The 15900-nt window shown below is 43.2% G+C and overlaps 2 protein-coding genes across 4 annotated transcripts in view; one reads left to right on the top strand and one right to left on the bottom strand.

Annotated features, from left to right (window-relative positions):
* The first annotated feature begins 1546 nt into the window (after positions 1–1546).
* LOC144152935 (MFS-type transporter SLC18B1-like) overlaps positions 1547–15900 on the top strand; it is an 89026-nt gene continuing 74672 nt past the window's right edge. Inside the window, exon 1 of the mRNA XM_077684512.1 lies at positions 1547–1711. The gene's annotated coding sequence lies outside the window, so the exon portion shown is untranslated. The remainder of the gene's footprint in view (positions 1712–15900) is intronic.
* Positions 1709–15900, bottom strand: part of LOC144152936 (uncharacterized) — a 31685-nt gene continuing 17493 nt past the window's right edge. For 2 of the 3 annotated variants that reach the window (XM_077684515.1, XM_077684514.1), the window contains exons 9-14: positions 15371–15472; positions 9473–9564; positions 4555–4650; positions 3594–3668; positions 3424–3517; positions 1709–2808 (exon numbers count right to left, since the gene is read on the bottom strand). In XM_077684515.1, the coding sequence (XP_077540641.1) occupies positions 2704–2808; positions 3424–3517; positions 3594–3668; positions 4555–4650; positions 9473–9564; positions 15371–15472 (564 nt within the window). In that variant the 3' untranslated portion in view covers positions 1709–2703. The remainder of the gene's footprint in view (positions 2809–3423; positions 3518–3593; positions 3669–4554; positions 4651–9472; positions 9565–15370; positions 15473–15900) is intronic. The other variant, XM_077684516.1, reaches the window with a different exon arrangement.

Raw genomic sequence — 15900 nt, 5'->3', positions numbered from 1 at the left:
GAGTCCCTCGCGTTATGAAGCCGACGTCTATCTTAATTCGCCATTCAGAAGCGGTTTGGTTTGGGGTGGTTCAGGTCAGGGATGGGTTAGGGCTGATTTGGAATAGGTTTCGGTTTGGTTTATACTGACCCGTGACATGTAGGCTTCGCACGCATTCCAGTCCCCTTAAGGGAAGGTGTTGGTTTTTCGGTGACTACAGCTTGTCGATGATTGCCGTCTGTAACTCCGGATCCACTGAAAATGGCAGCAGCGCAACTGGCACATTTATTTTCCACCCACAGCGTGCGTATGAAGCAATGGACTATCACTAACCCCTTTGAAAAACGCCGCACAATGTCGGATACCGGACAACATGACAATATACTGGAAAGATTTTGACACATCTGTGGCGCGGGTGGTTGGCCCATCTACACTATATATCCTTTCGACCTCACTGCAGCCGCGTATTTACTTATGTTCTAGTTTGGATCGTAATAATTACAAATTACAGCCACTGCAACGCAACGTTCCCTAGATGCTTAATAAGGTCGTAGTAAATTACAACCCTAAAGAGTGGGGAATATATTTTTGTAAATGATAACAGTCTTTAGGGAGTAGCCGTCTAATAACGATCGCGTAATTTATTGCAGATTGCCTATAAGTGGTGTTTAGGCGCTAATTTTGTTTGCTGCTAATGGCGTTTGTGTAATTCTGTTTGTGGAATTTGTGTGAAATTGATCTTGGGCTTGTAGTTTCTTATACCATTGTTTACGAAATATTTTGTATTCGTCTGTAGTTTGTTGCTAAATGCGTAATGAGAAATTTCCTGCTCCTTTTTTGTGTGTCATTTAGAAATGCATTGTGGACATAATTGTCATATAGTCACTTCCTTGCTACGGATTCACGGGCTTCGTAATGCTGTGTCGAGACAGCTTCTAGCCCAGAAATCCCGCTAGAATTTGTTTTTATTTCTGGCAAATAAAATGGATTTAATTGAACTGAATTGTTTATTACGATCTAGGCACCGCTATATCACCAGTTTGAAAGAAGTCCATAATCTGCCAATATGCAAAGTAATCGCAATGAATAAAGCACAGCATATTTTGTGTATTTGCAGCGTGTGCAAGATTTTCCTCCCCATTTGTCATGTACTTGCTGAGTACCAAGTTTCAAAGCCCGTTTATATTAACTCTATGAATTATTATTGTTCCTTAAAACTTGTTTCAGATTAAAACACTCTACCTAAATATTGCTAAGCAACATGCGCAAATTTATCGGCACGAAACAAAACACCTATAGAAAATGCTTAGAAGTGTCTAAGAAATTTGTCTGCTGCAGAAGTGGAAAGTCAGAGAATTTCGAGCCTGAACACGATGCGCCCTTGAACGTCACCAAAGAAGAGCACAACATGATTCGAAACTATGCAATAAATCAATGGCTATCCGCCGCGGACAAACAACTTATTTCTGGACAGGAACGTCACATGATGGAAGATTAAAGCAGATATCAGCGTTATCTAGGCCCACTGGTGCCGTTGCGATGTTTTCTTTGCTTTTCAGGTCGGTCAGCACGAAGTCCAAGAAGGGAGAGCAGCACATCATTGATGAACAGCGGAAAGAACGTTCTTTCTCATCTGACGCAGCAAATGACGGAGCGACTCCACGCCACACCGAACCCATTGAGCACAACCTCAGCAACAGCTCTAGTAAGCTTCCCATATTGAGTCCAAAAGGTGAGCACTATTTTTTTTCAAGTATGAACACTTGGTATGAGACATAACGGTGGCTTCGTAATTAAAAAAAAACATTTTCTGGTTTCTAACGCTCATTCTAAGAACGCCTGTCGCATTGTTGCAGTACTTAAATTATGGCTTTTCTCCATAAACGCATTTGCAACTATAGAAGTCAAGCATAGCGGCTTACTGTTTCCGCATAAACCACAATACAACAAATCTAATCTATTTTTTCGCGCGAAAAGAAAATTGCGAACAATAGCACGAGACGTTGTGTGAATCCTCGCGACATTTTTTATGTCAGAAGGGCGCCATAGTGTTCAAACTTGTAGTGGGAAATTTGTGGCAAGGATGTTTTTATATTGGCTATTATAAATAAGACCTGAGCGGATTGTGCCACTGTTATTGGATTCGTAAGGCTACGCTGTTTCCAAACCTGCAGCTTGATGAATTAAAACCATCTTTACATATATAGTGTCTCATAGGTTGCGTCTCACTCGAAGCCTGCATGCGCGGCGGTGAAAAATGTTAGCCTATAAATGTGATATTTATTCCTAGTACAAGTGGAAGTTTCACACTGGGCCACAAGCTATATACTTTAGTGTTACGGTGCATTTTTTACACATGTGGTAAAAGGAAATTGCATTCGTCGTTGAAATCTAGATTATAAATCAAGGAAATTGCATTGCTTCGCTTTTGAGGAAACAAAATGTCTCCGGCTGTTAAGGTGCGGTTACGGTTGGTTTGTTCCACAGTGTGGAGCGATGTTTTTGACAACGCCCTTCACATTTCCATAGCTGCCCTGTTTGAGAGAAAGAAGATCTCAGCTTGAAAGCTCAGTCTCATAGCCATAATTTGCAACATTCTGACCTATGGAGCAGATAGACGGGTTCACAGAAAAGATCCGTTCATAGGCTGCTGAAGGCCCGGCAAAGTGCGCGTCAGCATGTTTTAGCGCGCAGTGAATACGGAAGAAAGCACGAGCGTCGACGTCAAGGTTCATTTCTTTTGCTGTACACTCCTTTTGGCGTTGTGTCTCGAAGAATGGTTCGCGTTCGTCTCGAGTTGCTTATGCAGGATCCGAAGCTTACGACCACCTAAAAAAAAGGAAGAATGTAACTTCCATAGCACTCAGCCTATTTGGGCACTTAGTAGCCAACTGCAAAACAAACATACAAAAACATATTGCTATTTCTGAATTTATGCTGGATCGCTTTGTTCAGCAGCCGTTGTAGCAGGGAAATAGAGAATTAATGCGGAAGTTCCTTAATTAGATAACATCTCCAGAATCAATGGAGATGCTCCTGAAAATGATTACGTCAGCTTTGTAGTGTTGCTGATTTTTGTTTTGTTGTGAAACATTACTTGAGTAGTTTTTTCCACATAGAAACATTTCCAGACTAAGTTGAGCATTAAAACATACAAGGAGGATAGGAAAAAAAACATTCGTTCCATACTCTATGCAGGAGCATCAATCCTTTCATCTACAGAGGAATCGACCATACATTGTCATTAATTCGTGCAAACGTTAAACCTAAACGTTTGTCTTTACGTTGGTCCCCGTATCTACAATATCGAGTTCGTGTGCTGTGTGAAATCGTACTGCGTCACCTCCATCCCACGTTTTACCCGCCCACATATTCCCCAAGAACACCCACGCATTAGCAATACGAAGGCGTTCTGTATAGTGAGTGCATGGCAGAAATACATACCAAGATGATGAGGGTTACGAGCATCACGAGAGCAGCGTTTTCATAACGCAGATTGTCCGTGGCGTATCTGCTAAGCAGTGGAGATGCCGATGAGCTACGACGAAAGCGACAATATTTAGTACGTGCATCTGTTTGTAGTAACCCGGTAATATTTCAGAAATAATACGTACCCCAGCGTTATCACAGCAAATAGAAAGCCACATACGGTTGCGAAGGTCCACATGTTGGCTGGAAATCCTCGCTCACTAAACTCCAAACGTGAAAAAAAAAACGCAGTAAAGGTGTTGGGGACATCAAATGATATGGGTCCGGTACTCTCAAACAGAAAAAAATAATACAGAACACAACAAGGCAGAATTTCCGCCACCAAAATGGCATAATAAGAAATATCCTAATTAGCCTCTAACCATGTCCATACAAAGGCTACGCATATTCCCTGTAAAGATGTTTAACGATATTTTTGCCCAGGGTTTCTCATTTGTGATTCCTTGAGAAAATCGGAAATAATCAGTAGAAATGTTATTTTTATAAAATAAAAAAAAGGAACAATTCTATTGGGGCTTGCAGTCGCGTCCAAAAAACAAGTGCTTAGGGGCCTCAGTGAAATAACGACGACACATTGAGCTTGGGCACATTTTAAGCCAGGGTTGCATGGTTTTGTCATTGTATGCTCCCTATTGTTAAGGATCCAGAGTGATTTCTCACCGCATCCATGTATTGACTCTTTGCATGGAAGTTTAAGCTTGGGCAAAGACAGAATGTGGAAATATGTGATTGCCAGAAGAAAAAAAAAAACAACCACGAAGTAGCTGACCAACTAAAATTCGTGGGCAGTGATGATCAACACTATATCGATACGCAAATGCAGAAATAGGGCGAAGTGAATGCGTAGATATTTTGAAAACAAAATGAACTACAAAGGACAGACCATAAATTCTACGGCTGTTCTATTTTTCGTGTTGCGTACGTCCTTCTGCATTTCAACAGCATATCTACGCGTCAAAATCTAGTAGACTTGTACAAGATTAAGAAGGTCATCCTCATGGGATAGTAATAAAGATGTACGTTATACCTTTGTAATCAAGTCTCCCCTATAACTAGGTGTTCTGGAAAAAAAAAAATAAACCTTACATTGCTTTCTTGAGCGAGAGACTAAAACTGGCCACTACCACCGCGGCGGCGCCAAAACCAGTCATGCCTTGGGTCAGGTAGACAGTCCAAAGATATCTGCAGTGCATGGAAACAATATCAAAGTAATTTGAACACATAAAACATTCTTAAGAAAAAAAGCGGAGAAATAATTGGCAATGCAATCAAAATTAAAGAGACCTAGGCGAAAAGGCAAGCTTCTCACTATCAACACCTGCATGGAAAGAAAATAATGAAAGAAGCAGACACTAACGCGAAAGATTTGAGGGTAGCGAAGCTGTACGCAACCCTCACGACCATCACGAAGGTTTAAGTCCACGACTGCAGCCGATTTCCTTCTTTGTGGCCGCAACGACCTTAACCCCATCATTGTTGCTGTAAGTGTGAGCTTTTTTTCATTTTTTTGGAAGTGATAATTATTGCACATCGCCTCGGAGAGGCGTACGCTATGACGTGTCTTTCTGGTTCCGAGCATGTGTGGCTACCATTACGGGGAACGCCGGAGTTCTTTATTTTTTTGGTTCAATCTCACTGAGTGGGCATGCTTGGCTTGACAAGCGCGCGCTGAGGACGCTGGGCGGTCGCCGCGAGGCACGCACACACGAGCATTCGGCCTTTTCTTGGTTCTTTTAACTTCCGGGCGGTCGCCGCAATCTTAGCCAACCCCCCTAAATAGATATGCCTGGCTTGGCAACACCTTCGCTGTTGAAAAGAAACAAGAATAAAAAATTACCGAATCTTGATCATGCTGAGAGATGCATTTATAAGCATTAACACATCTGTCTTGCGAAGTTAGTTGCAGTATTGTTTGAGTATTTGAGTATTTGATTTTTATTTCTTGGCAAAACCAAGGGGAGGATGAGACTAAAGGCGGATGTGGCCTGACGGGGGCCTCAGCCACCCGATTTGCAGCGTACATAATAGCACGTCTGTTCACAAATTTAAGCATTATAGCACAATCGTAACAGAGAAATAGCACTAAGCAAAGTCATTAGTACATTTCCTTTGTATTATACAAAGCATTGGTCTAAAATTCACGGAAGTATCCCGGTGTGCGCATAAACGCAGTAATTCGTACGCATGAAGTTTCATCAGTTACACTACTATGTCACAATTACGTATGAATGTATTTTTGTTTGTAATTGTTTTTAATTTCTACCTTTAGGGGAACATGTAGACATATATTTCAAACCCTTAATTATATATCAGTGTTGCAAGCGTTTTGCTTAAGTAGTAACGCTTCTTTGACCTGTTTTTTAAACGTAAGTTCACTGGCATCGAAGTTTAATTTTTCTCGCAATTTATTTAATACTTCAGTCATGGGCCATTTCGCTGGGACACTATCTGCGTTGGCCCTTGACAACGCGAGGGAGCCTCATTCATTTTTCCGCCGTAGAGTGGGTCATGCGGCCTTTTCCTCAGCACACTCCTCCCGGAACGGGCGGTTTTTATTTTGTACAGTCTTGTCGCCTATTTTTCGACAGAAATTTTGATACACGATGGCAAAATTTTAATTTTGTCATCGTGTGTAATAACTTTAATAATCTAATCGCTAAGTCTCATTAAAAAGCTGTGCTAACATTTGCTTTGTACTTGTGTTCTTCCACGCATGCGTTCAAGGTTTCCTTCACTCTGAGTAATTTCTAGATGGTCGAACTGTACCACCTGTTTTAGTAGCTAGGAAATTTGCGCGCTTATATATAAATAAGCCCTATTTCTGATGTGATTATAGTTAATCCAGAGTTGTTTATTGTTCCCGTGATCTCTACAGTCCACCGGTGTTCTGTTATCCAGCTCAGAGGACACTTGCCAGTTGCTCCCGTATGTCATTGTCCTGTCCGAAGATTATGCCGAGTACGTCGCTTGAATGTGTTGTTGTGAGATTTCGGTTTTCATGGCCTCCGATTCGCTCATTTGCGACGGTGCGCGTAATTGTGCTTGACTGCTTCTCCGACGTCTATTCTAATAAAAGTGTAGCGTGAAGCTTAATTTACTTTAATAACCCTTATGAGGTGTGGAAACCTTGCTTTCTGTCCGATTTCGTGACGAAATTTGGGTTATGTCGGCCACTGAGCTGCTGCGTCGAGTGCCAAACTTGTTTTTGTAACAATGGTTGATCGGCAGTTCTGGCTAGCAAGATCCCGGCCAGAAGACAAGCCCATCAAGACTGTTGCGATGACCAACGAGGCAACCGAGCCTTTGCGTGAGTTCAACAAAATTTTCCGCATACATCTGCTTACCTCTTTATACGTACAATTAATTTGGGTTTACAGTTTTTGCTCTAGAATGAATTCCGCAAAAACAGCGGGAAATACACTTGTATTACTGACTAATCAATTGTTGAGTGAGTATGGCACTTCAGGTGTACCCACTGCACAAGATCCCATCCCACCCAGGAGACGAATCAAAGATCGTCTCCCCAAAAAAGTTCCATCTCGAGCTTTGCGCGTCAAATTACCCTTCCAGTTCTGTAATTGCATAATCTGTTAGATTCCGCATAGCAGCCGACAGAACGATGGATGGGGTGAGGCGGAACGATGACGTATTTATTACAACGCACAATTCGGTGATAGCTATCGCAAAATTTATTCCAGTCATCAGAGCAATAATGCAATGAATGCCCATTAACTAAAGCTTACTTTTAATAAAATTGTAACTTACACCCTCGAGAAAATTACAGCTAACAAATTATTCTAGATGACCAAATAATCGAATTATTTGTAGCATTTGCGTAGCTGCTATAGTATTTTTTTTATGCTACACCACTGGTATTAAATACTGTCACTTCAATGCGCCAGTACGCAGGACTAACTCTAGGGTTCGACGGTTAGCGGGATGCCCTATTTCATAGCTAAGATTTTGATTTCAACAAAAAGGGCGGGGTAGAAAATATATCCCACCATCATATCTCTCGGCGGCGGCTTTATGTAGTCCGTTGGACAACATAAGGTCTGGGCGGGAAAGTATACCTGGTAAATCGTAACTACTTCATCTGTTTTTTAAATATCTCGTCCAAATCTCAGCCCATTTGTTTAAAGTTTGCTTGTAAATCTCACCATTGTTATTGGGAAACAGCCGCATTTTGAATGTTTGTTTGTATTTTTTCGACCGTTCGAGCGATCGGCATTGTCGGCGTCTTCGGTCAGCGAGCTCACACCACGCGGACTTTCGATCGGCCGACGTGTTCGTGTCGCGATCGCCGTGTTGTGACAAGGCGGTCTGCCAATTCGGCAGTCAGCGCCGTCGTCGTGACATCGTCCTGTCGGCCTTGCCAATGCGTTTTAAAGAGAAGCGTGGTAATAGAGTAAAAATGATAAATATGGCCGAACATGAGAGCGTTAGGCGTGCCGCAGGAAGCGTTAATTAACCAAAGGCGCCACCGCGACCCGTCGATGCTGAGCAGACGACACTTCTCTTCGCCGAAAGTGAGAGAAAAAGCAGCCCTATTGCAAGATTTCTGCTTCGTGAAGCACAATGGAGAATCGATGACGTACATGCGGGAAGATGGCGGAGCCAAAAACGTGCAAGAAAGGGTCGGAACGCCTCAAGAAACTTTGAAACGAAAGTGTCAGCTCTCCGCTGCGTGTAAAAATCTTATAGTTAGCACAGATGACGTTGACCACACAACCTAACGATTGCGCTAGTTCATTTAGTATGCTCAAAATGCCTTTCAGGACTCCTGCAAGCGACCAAGGTGTCAAAGGCTGAGAATCCGGCTGTGAATTAGGCTTTTGGCTAAAGTAGTCATTTCCATGTGAATGCGAATCGCAAAACTTCCCGCGTATAGTTCACGTCTTCCTCCCTATATAGAACTACGAAGATGGTCCATATGAGTTCGTAGTCTCATATGTCAGGTGTTTTTCAGGTACTGAAAAATGAATTCGGCTCTGGCAGGCAGGTGTTGGCTTCCGAACGAGACTTCCCCTAGTTATCAAAGGAAACTAGTTTGACTAAGTGTTAGGTTTTCGTTTTCTCTTTTGTTTTTGTTCTAACGCCGCCAGCAGCTCCATGGCCCAAGTGCAGCATCGGAACATTAACCATCCCGTTTCAACTGAAATTCATAAGATTGGTCAAGCGAAGCCTTTGTTATATCAGTGTTCGTTATGGTTGAGTAATCTGCCCAATTTAACTCCTATTCGTGATTTCGCCAACTCGCTAACTAATGCCATGACTGACCCGGTGACTGGCAAGTAGGTAGATGACTGAGTGACTGTGTAAGCAAACTATCCTGTCAGGTTACCTATTCCGCGAACACTAATGAAACCGGCTTGAGCAATAGGAGTGTTTTATTTAACTCATGTACCCTTGAAATGCTCATCGAACGCAATGTACGCGGATTCCCAGGTTAACCATTGTTGCAGCCTCGGGGAAACCTCCAAGCTTCTAAGCATATTCACGCAGCATCAGTTCTTTTGAACCGATTGGTGTTGTGGAAATGTATTCGATTTGAAGAAAAATTTAGCAGTGGCTTAGATCGGCTATGCCAGGATATACGTAGCGTGAGCTAAGGTTCAGCTGGTTATTCATCGGTTTCCTGGTTGTCGAGGATTAGCTGATTATCATGCTTACTGCTGCTAAAATGATTTCCAGCCAAAACAATTCAATCCAATCCAATTTAATCTAATTCAATCCAATCCAATTCGATCCGATTTAATCCGATTCAATCCAGTTTAATCTGATCCAATCACGGCGGCTCCGGCGTGCCAGCTGTGCGCCGTGTGACGTCACTGCTCCTCACGCATGCGCAGCACGGCTCTCCAGGAGCCACGAGAAAGTGCTCAACCTCGGCCAGTGTACCTCACGCCATAAAAGAAAGCTGGGCGGCACGTGGCCTTGTAGCATAAGGAAGACGGGAAATCCCCACACAATGCTTAACTGTCCCCGCCTGCGCGGCACTCACGGTGGAATGGGCAGAAAAGGGGCGGGCCCAACAAAAATGAAGGCGGCCGCCATAATCATGAATCCAAGCAGCACCGTTAGGCTCTCTTTCTCCTATGAGAGAAAAAAAAAAACAGATTGCAATGAAGGAACAATGATTTATGGAAAGTCAGTCTCCAGCTAGAACACTTCACACGCAAACTGTCTCCAAAACCTGAAAATCTACCTTGCACTCAATACAAATGTTGAAGCCCTCTTGAAGTCGATGTTTTATGTTAAAAGCGACATTCGCGGTCAGAGCTCCAACTTGCACACGATTGGCACTTTTTTTTTATGCACGGGCAACGGCAAGGTTTACGAGCAAAGAATTGGTGCTTTAGATAAAGCAACGTGGTAGAATTGTTTCAAAAGACGCAATAAACCTGTACTGCTTTCTGCCGAGCAGGCTTGTTCGAAGACATAAAGTCAGCACTCCAAAGAAGCGTACAAGACTTTAGTTTACGGCGCCTCGGCAATGACGCGTTGAAAGACTGATAAGAACAAGCACAGTGCACTGGTTACAAGGAAGACTCTATGGCGGCGAAAGAGCAGCCCAATATAGGGCATTCACCGAGAGCAAACGACCGGACGCGGTGAATCCGTGACTAAAGCGTCGGGCTACGAAGCAGTGTGCCACCAGTTCGATTACGAGACATGGTGACTTTACCTATGAAGTGGGAAGAAAAACAGAACAAAATGAATATTCCGTGTCTACAAGACTTCGCTGCACGTCTTGGGACTCAAAGGGGAACACGCATCTCCATACCACAACAGCTGGGCATCGACACGTGAAAGAACAGTTTGAACTGAGGCATGACGAGAAGTTTAAAAAAGGAACACTTCGCGTTATCGGTGATCCGTCATTGTTTCAAAGCAATATCACATGCTTAAACAGCCGCGTTGATGCAAAGTAATGTGAGGCCGGTTCCTCGAGAATTAAAAATGAAGGGAGAGGACATGGTAGATGCCAAGTAATCTAAGGCCCACACCTTGAGAAACAACACTGAAGGAAAGGGACATAAGCCACTAAAAATGACTCCGCTGTAAGGCGTAAAGGGAACGTAATGGACGGGGATCCCGACCACCATACCTCTGAAGCAAACCCAGTGGGGTAAATAGAAGCGATAAAAAAAAAAAAACAAGAACCAATGAATGTGCTTAAGGGGGAAGAGCTCTACTAGCGAGGCAGTATATCAGAATTTCCATACCTGCATAATTTCGAAGGGCTTTCGCAGGCCCGTACGTGTATGTGATGAACAATCTTGTTGGTTGTCTCATGAAGTTTTAAGTGCAGTACGTTTTTAGTTTCGTTTAATATTGGGGCATAATATTGATTGTGTTCTTTTACTGTTTTTAGTGCTCCACGGCCCTATTTTCATTATTGCTTGTCTCAGATCGTCTGGAATTTGTTACCAAAAATATCTGAGTTTTTCCAAGTTATTGTGTATATTTTTCTTTCATTACCGAGGTAGTGGTGTGAATTTTGTATTCGTGGAAAAGAGCACGCAATGCTTACGAGCCATATGGAACGCTTACACTCACTCTCAACGGTGAATACCCGCCGTATTTGACAATTGCCGAGACAACGATCTGCAGCAGCCAGGGGCAGCCACCTGGGCGAAAGTCGGCCTAGGACGTTACCCGACGAGCCCGAAGTATACTGAACTATAGTACCCGAAGCTGCCATTTTCTGTCGTGAATTGACAGGGGGATGAATGAAGTTATTCCTCCTTCTCCTCCTTCTCTTCTTCCCTCGAGCAGCCCCAGCTCTCTTCCCTGCTAGTCTGCGTAGCGTCGGCCGTCCCGCGAACTCCAGCGGGAGCTCCAAACAATTCACATCAATAAACATTTTGCTTTGGTAGCTAGATGGCGTTAGCGAGGTTAAGTGGAGTTAGTAGCCTTTGGAAGATCCCGCAGAATACCCTTTTAGGGGAACAGGAACCCGATTATTTGCGGAACTGTGGTTTAGCGATTGCCGACCTCGAAAGCCTCCTAATATTCATAACACCGCGGAGTTTCGCGCAGTTCATTCTACTGTCTGCCTACTAAACTCTTAAGGATGTTAAAAACAATTTCACTAATACCCTCACACTTGCATCTTAAAATCAACTAATGTTACTGCGTTTCGTTTACATAAACAAAAAAGGAATGATGATTCGCTAATTGATACAAAGGGTGAGGACACAACCCATTTCATAGCATGGTTACATTTGTTCGTGCACCTCATGGACGATATAATTGCGAGCCTAAATATTCTCAACAATCTGAGGAAAAATTGGAGTTGAATGCCATCAAATTTGCGAAACGGGACAGGCTCGGTAGAGTAGGCCTAATTTGTTATTGCTTTTATTTAGTGTTAGTTCAAGGTAGACTTCTTTAAAAAAGCGGGAAATTTTCTACAAAATGCAACATTTGTTTTACATTTCATACTACTTCTTTAAAGTGGTTACTCTCTTCCTATAGCCAAGAGCAGGGACGAAATTTATCTGCTATACGATCTTTCCAGATATTGCTTGATATAGCTTGCAACCACAGTTCAGCGAAACAAAACAGTTCAAAGATAGTGGGCTATCCTGGTAGCCTGAAAAGTTAATCAGGCATTCTCTGCCTGTCGTCGAAAACAATAGATGCTGATCCCAATTTTTGATTGATTGATTGATTGATTGATTAATTGATTGATTGATTGATTGATTGATTGATTGATTGATTGATTGATTGATTGATTGATTGATTGATTGACTGACTGACTGACTGACTGAATGACTGACTGATTGATTGATTGATTGATTGATTGATTGATTGATTGATTGATTGATTGGTTGATTGATTGATTGATTGATTGATTGATTGATTGATTGATTGATTGATTGTAAGGTTTAACGCGCCGACGCAACGCAGGCGATGAGGCGCGCCGTAGTGGAGGGCTCCGGATTAATTTTGACCACCTGGGGATCTTTAACGTGCGCCGAAATCTCGAACACACGGGCGTTTTTGCTTTTTGCCTCTATCAGAAAAGCGGCCGCCGCCGCCGGGAATCAAACCCGCGACCTCGTGCTCAGCAGCGCAATGGTCCCACTTTTTAAAGCGCGGAGCACGTGAGGGGCCCGGCTTGTCACCGTAGTTCGTCCGCGGTCACTGCGTCACGCGGTGTCGCGCGCCTAAACAGAGGCTTCGAACAGATACCCGCTTGTCCCTCGATTAAGCATTTGGGACAAAGCTTATGAGCATACTTGAATAAGAGGTTTACATAGGCAGAACCGTTAAAAAATGCTGGAATCACTAGCACTGGTTATTCATCTGCCCATGATGTAGCCCACCCAAAAAACAACTGCTAGTACATTCAATTGAGGCAAAATATATGTACTTAACCGGCCCTCCCCATGTTCACTTAGTTAGTAATGCTTATTGGGTTAGTTTTTACGGTAGTAAGGAAAGAAAATGGCCGCGGAAGAAAAAAGTGGCCGCGTATCTGCTTCTGTCGTTGTAAATATCGACGCAAGACGATAGTCGACTGGTGCCCCTGGCATCCCTTCTCTTTCCCGCTCACCTCTCATTCTGTCCCTCTCCCGTCTCCTTCCTTCTAAACGCTAGAGGTTGGCTCACGTCAATTTAAATTTACCGCGTTCCACTGCTCCGATTAGGGTGCCTCGATGCCGTACGGCGGAGACGCGCGTGAATCGAGGCACCCCACTACAACGTTTATAAAACCACGCTGCCGTGCTCCAGGAGCCTTCCAAGCGGAATGCGAAACCTATCTCGTGGAACCTTTCATCGCTGTTGCCGTTTGATTTTTTTTTAATTTAGCCAAGTAGCCTGGGAAACAGCAGGTGAAGGTTTTCTGCAGTTGACGTAATGTTTTATTTGCTGTTGCAAAAAGCAAGCATCCGTAAGTTTTTAATAAAGGAGCACTGCAAATACCACTCATGTATTGATTTTCTCTCTTATATTTGCGCAATGTCTTGTTCTTGTTCAACAATGTTGACAAGTATGAACATTAACACCGGACTTAGACGTTTAGATTTGGCTGTGAGTATATAAGACTATTGCGCAGGTAATGTTTTACTTTGGCCGGCTGGCTGAATCGAGTGACAGACAGACAGACAGACAGAGAGACAGAGAGATCAAAATTTTCCCGTTCAAGTAGACCAAGAAAGACTATCGCGTTAAAAACGACGCGTTGAAACTGGCGCGGAAAGGCCAGAGCACGTGCGAGACGAAAGGAAGGACAAAAAGAACAGAACTCCCGCTCCGGCTGTCCCATGCAGAACAAGAAACAGAAGATAAAGAAAAGGATGCGAGCTGTCCCAGGAGAAGGCGCGCGAGCACTACGAGGGCGGGAAAATTGAATTGCATTGAACAAACGTCTGTTCAGTTCATCAAGATAGGAGCGGGACAAGGAGCGGGACAAGGAGGGTAAGAGCGTAGGGGGTGGTAACAAAGAGCGGAGAACGGCGCCACAGCCCCCGCGGCGAATCCCTGGTCCCCAATTGACAGCTTTCATGTTGAGTGGAACTGTTTTAAGTTTTTGTTCCTGTGCTCTCTGGGTGCTTGCAACAGGGCCTAATCGTATTTCATTATTGGATTAGGATGGTTTGGCTCTGCTCCATGTAGCCTTACAAAATCGCTATTCCCCATACCATCTCTGAAACGATTTTTTTTTTCAATTAAATCTTACTATTCCCTGTTTGAAGTATACCGAGAATTTATATGCTAATCGAAGTGGAATATGAATGATGGAGAGCTACATACCTTCCTTTAGGGACGATTAAAGTAAGATCTCTTTACCTTTGTGCAAGTGCGTGCATGTACGGACTACTTATTTTCCGCCTATGTGTGAATTGATATTGCTACCTAATGGACAGTCATGTACCAGGATCCTATTTTTGTAATGTGGGTTTTTAGCTTTGAGGCTATGCGGTCGCACATCAAGTTATGACCCTAGCATTTCCATAGATTGAGCGTTATGGTAATTTTGATTATTTGCATACCGTTGTGCTAAGGCACAGACGAAGACGAAGCTACAGTCTCGAATGAGATGTGAGTGCTAATATTACAACCTGACTTTTTTTCCGGGCCTAATATTGATACATACCATCTTGGGGTTCTTTCAGTCAACTCGAAATTGACATTCCTCGTTCGGCCTTTTTTTTTTTTTGCATATATATAATTTATTATTTGTCATTTCGTTTTCTCCCACGAAATATACCTGAAATGTTTATTGCATGGGCCCATTGTTTAGCCAGATGGCTAAGAGCCCAGATGGTTAATGTTATTTATTCCAAAAAGGCTCGAATAAAGAATTTTCTTCTTCTTTTTCTGAACTTTAATTTGCGTGTGTTACTATTACTGTTTTGTTGACCAGTCAATCATTTTGCGCTTGATATTGCGCGTGAGCCACTATCGTAAGGTTGTCGTTGAATTTTTGAATTGGTGTCTAGAATGCTAAACATTAATGTGGCATTTCATATCCTCAGTGGTAGCTGAGTGCCTAAAGCATTGTTTTGCGTAGGCATCATGGCCGTGGGTTTGATGACCATGTGCGGCGGCTTCTCTCCTGATGGTGGCGAAAAACAAAAATAGTAGGAGAATAATAATGTCCGCTTTGTCGCACTCGCTACGGCACGGAAGTAGGCCAGGTGCACTTTTGGAACCTAAACAACCAACCTTAACATATTTACCCACGATTTCTGCTGACTGAGACAACAGGGGAATGTCAATTTTCAACATGCGATGAAAAGCTACTGCAAATTGAATTCCCGCCGAAAGTTAGCGAAGAACAATACTTTGATATTCCGCAATCATAAATGATAAAAGAAAGAACTGAGTGAGTCTATTACCCCTCAATTTTATCTATTGCATATATCGGTGTTTTTAAACTTACCAGCTTGTACGTGAACAAGTATCCCCAAAACAGGGCTCCAAAAGCGTACGAAATGTAGAGAACAGAGAACACCGCCGCAACTTCAATGTCTGGAAGCCTAAACTGCAAAAAAGGGGAAGTGGCAGTAAAGGTTTAGCGTTTGGAGCTCGATAATACTTGCTACTCCAATGGGAATATCGAATATATTTCGCAGAAGGGTCTATGCTCTATCTAGGACAACGAAAAAATTTTGGGGGAGAACACGAGCTTTGCGCAAAGTGTTACGTATACAGAGTAATACAGGACAAATGCAGGAGATTGTACCTCGAACAATGAAAAAAGACTCCATAACGCCGACATTGGCGCCACTCATGTCCTACGATGCGTTTCTATACCCCAAGTTCGATCTATGCGCCTTACTCCAGCTTGCGCATCTACTGTATTGCACGCGATACAATGCGCGAGACAGCGCCACAACACGAGCAGTGCACCATATTGCTAAAACTAAAGGCACGAACATTTGAGGCTCGGAGCACCTTGGGCCCGGCTCG

Source organism: Haemaphysalis longicornis, unplaced genomic scaffold, assembly GCF_048455015.1.
Source record: "Haemaphysalis longicornis isolate Haplotype H1 unplaced genomic scaffold, Haemaphysalis longicornis Haplotype H1 scaffold_9, whole genome shotgun sequence".
Classification (NCBI taxonomy): domain Eukaryota; kingdom Metazoa; phylum Arthropoda; class Arachnida; order Ixodida; family Ixodidae; genus Haemaphysalis; species Haemaphysalis longicornis.
Note: the sequence above shows the minus strand (reverse complement) of the source record. Positions and strands in the feature narration are given on the sequence as shown.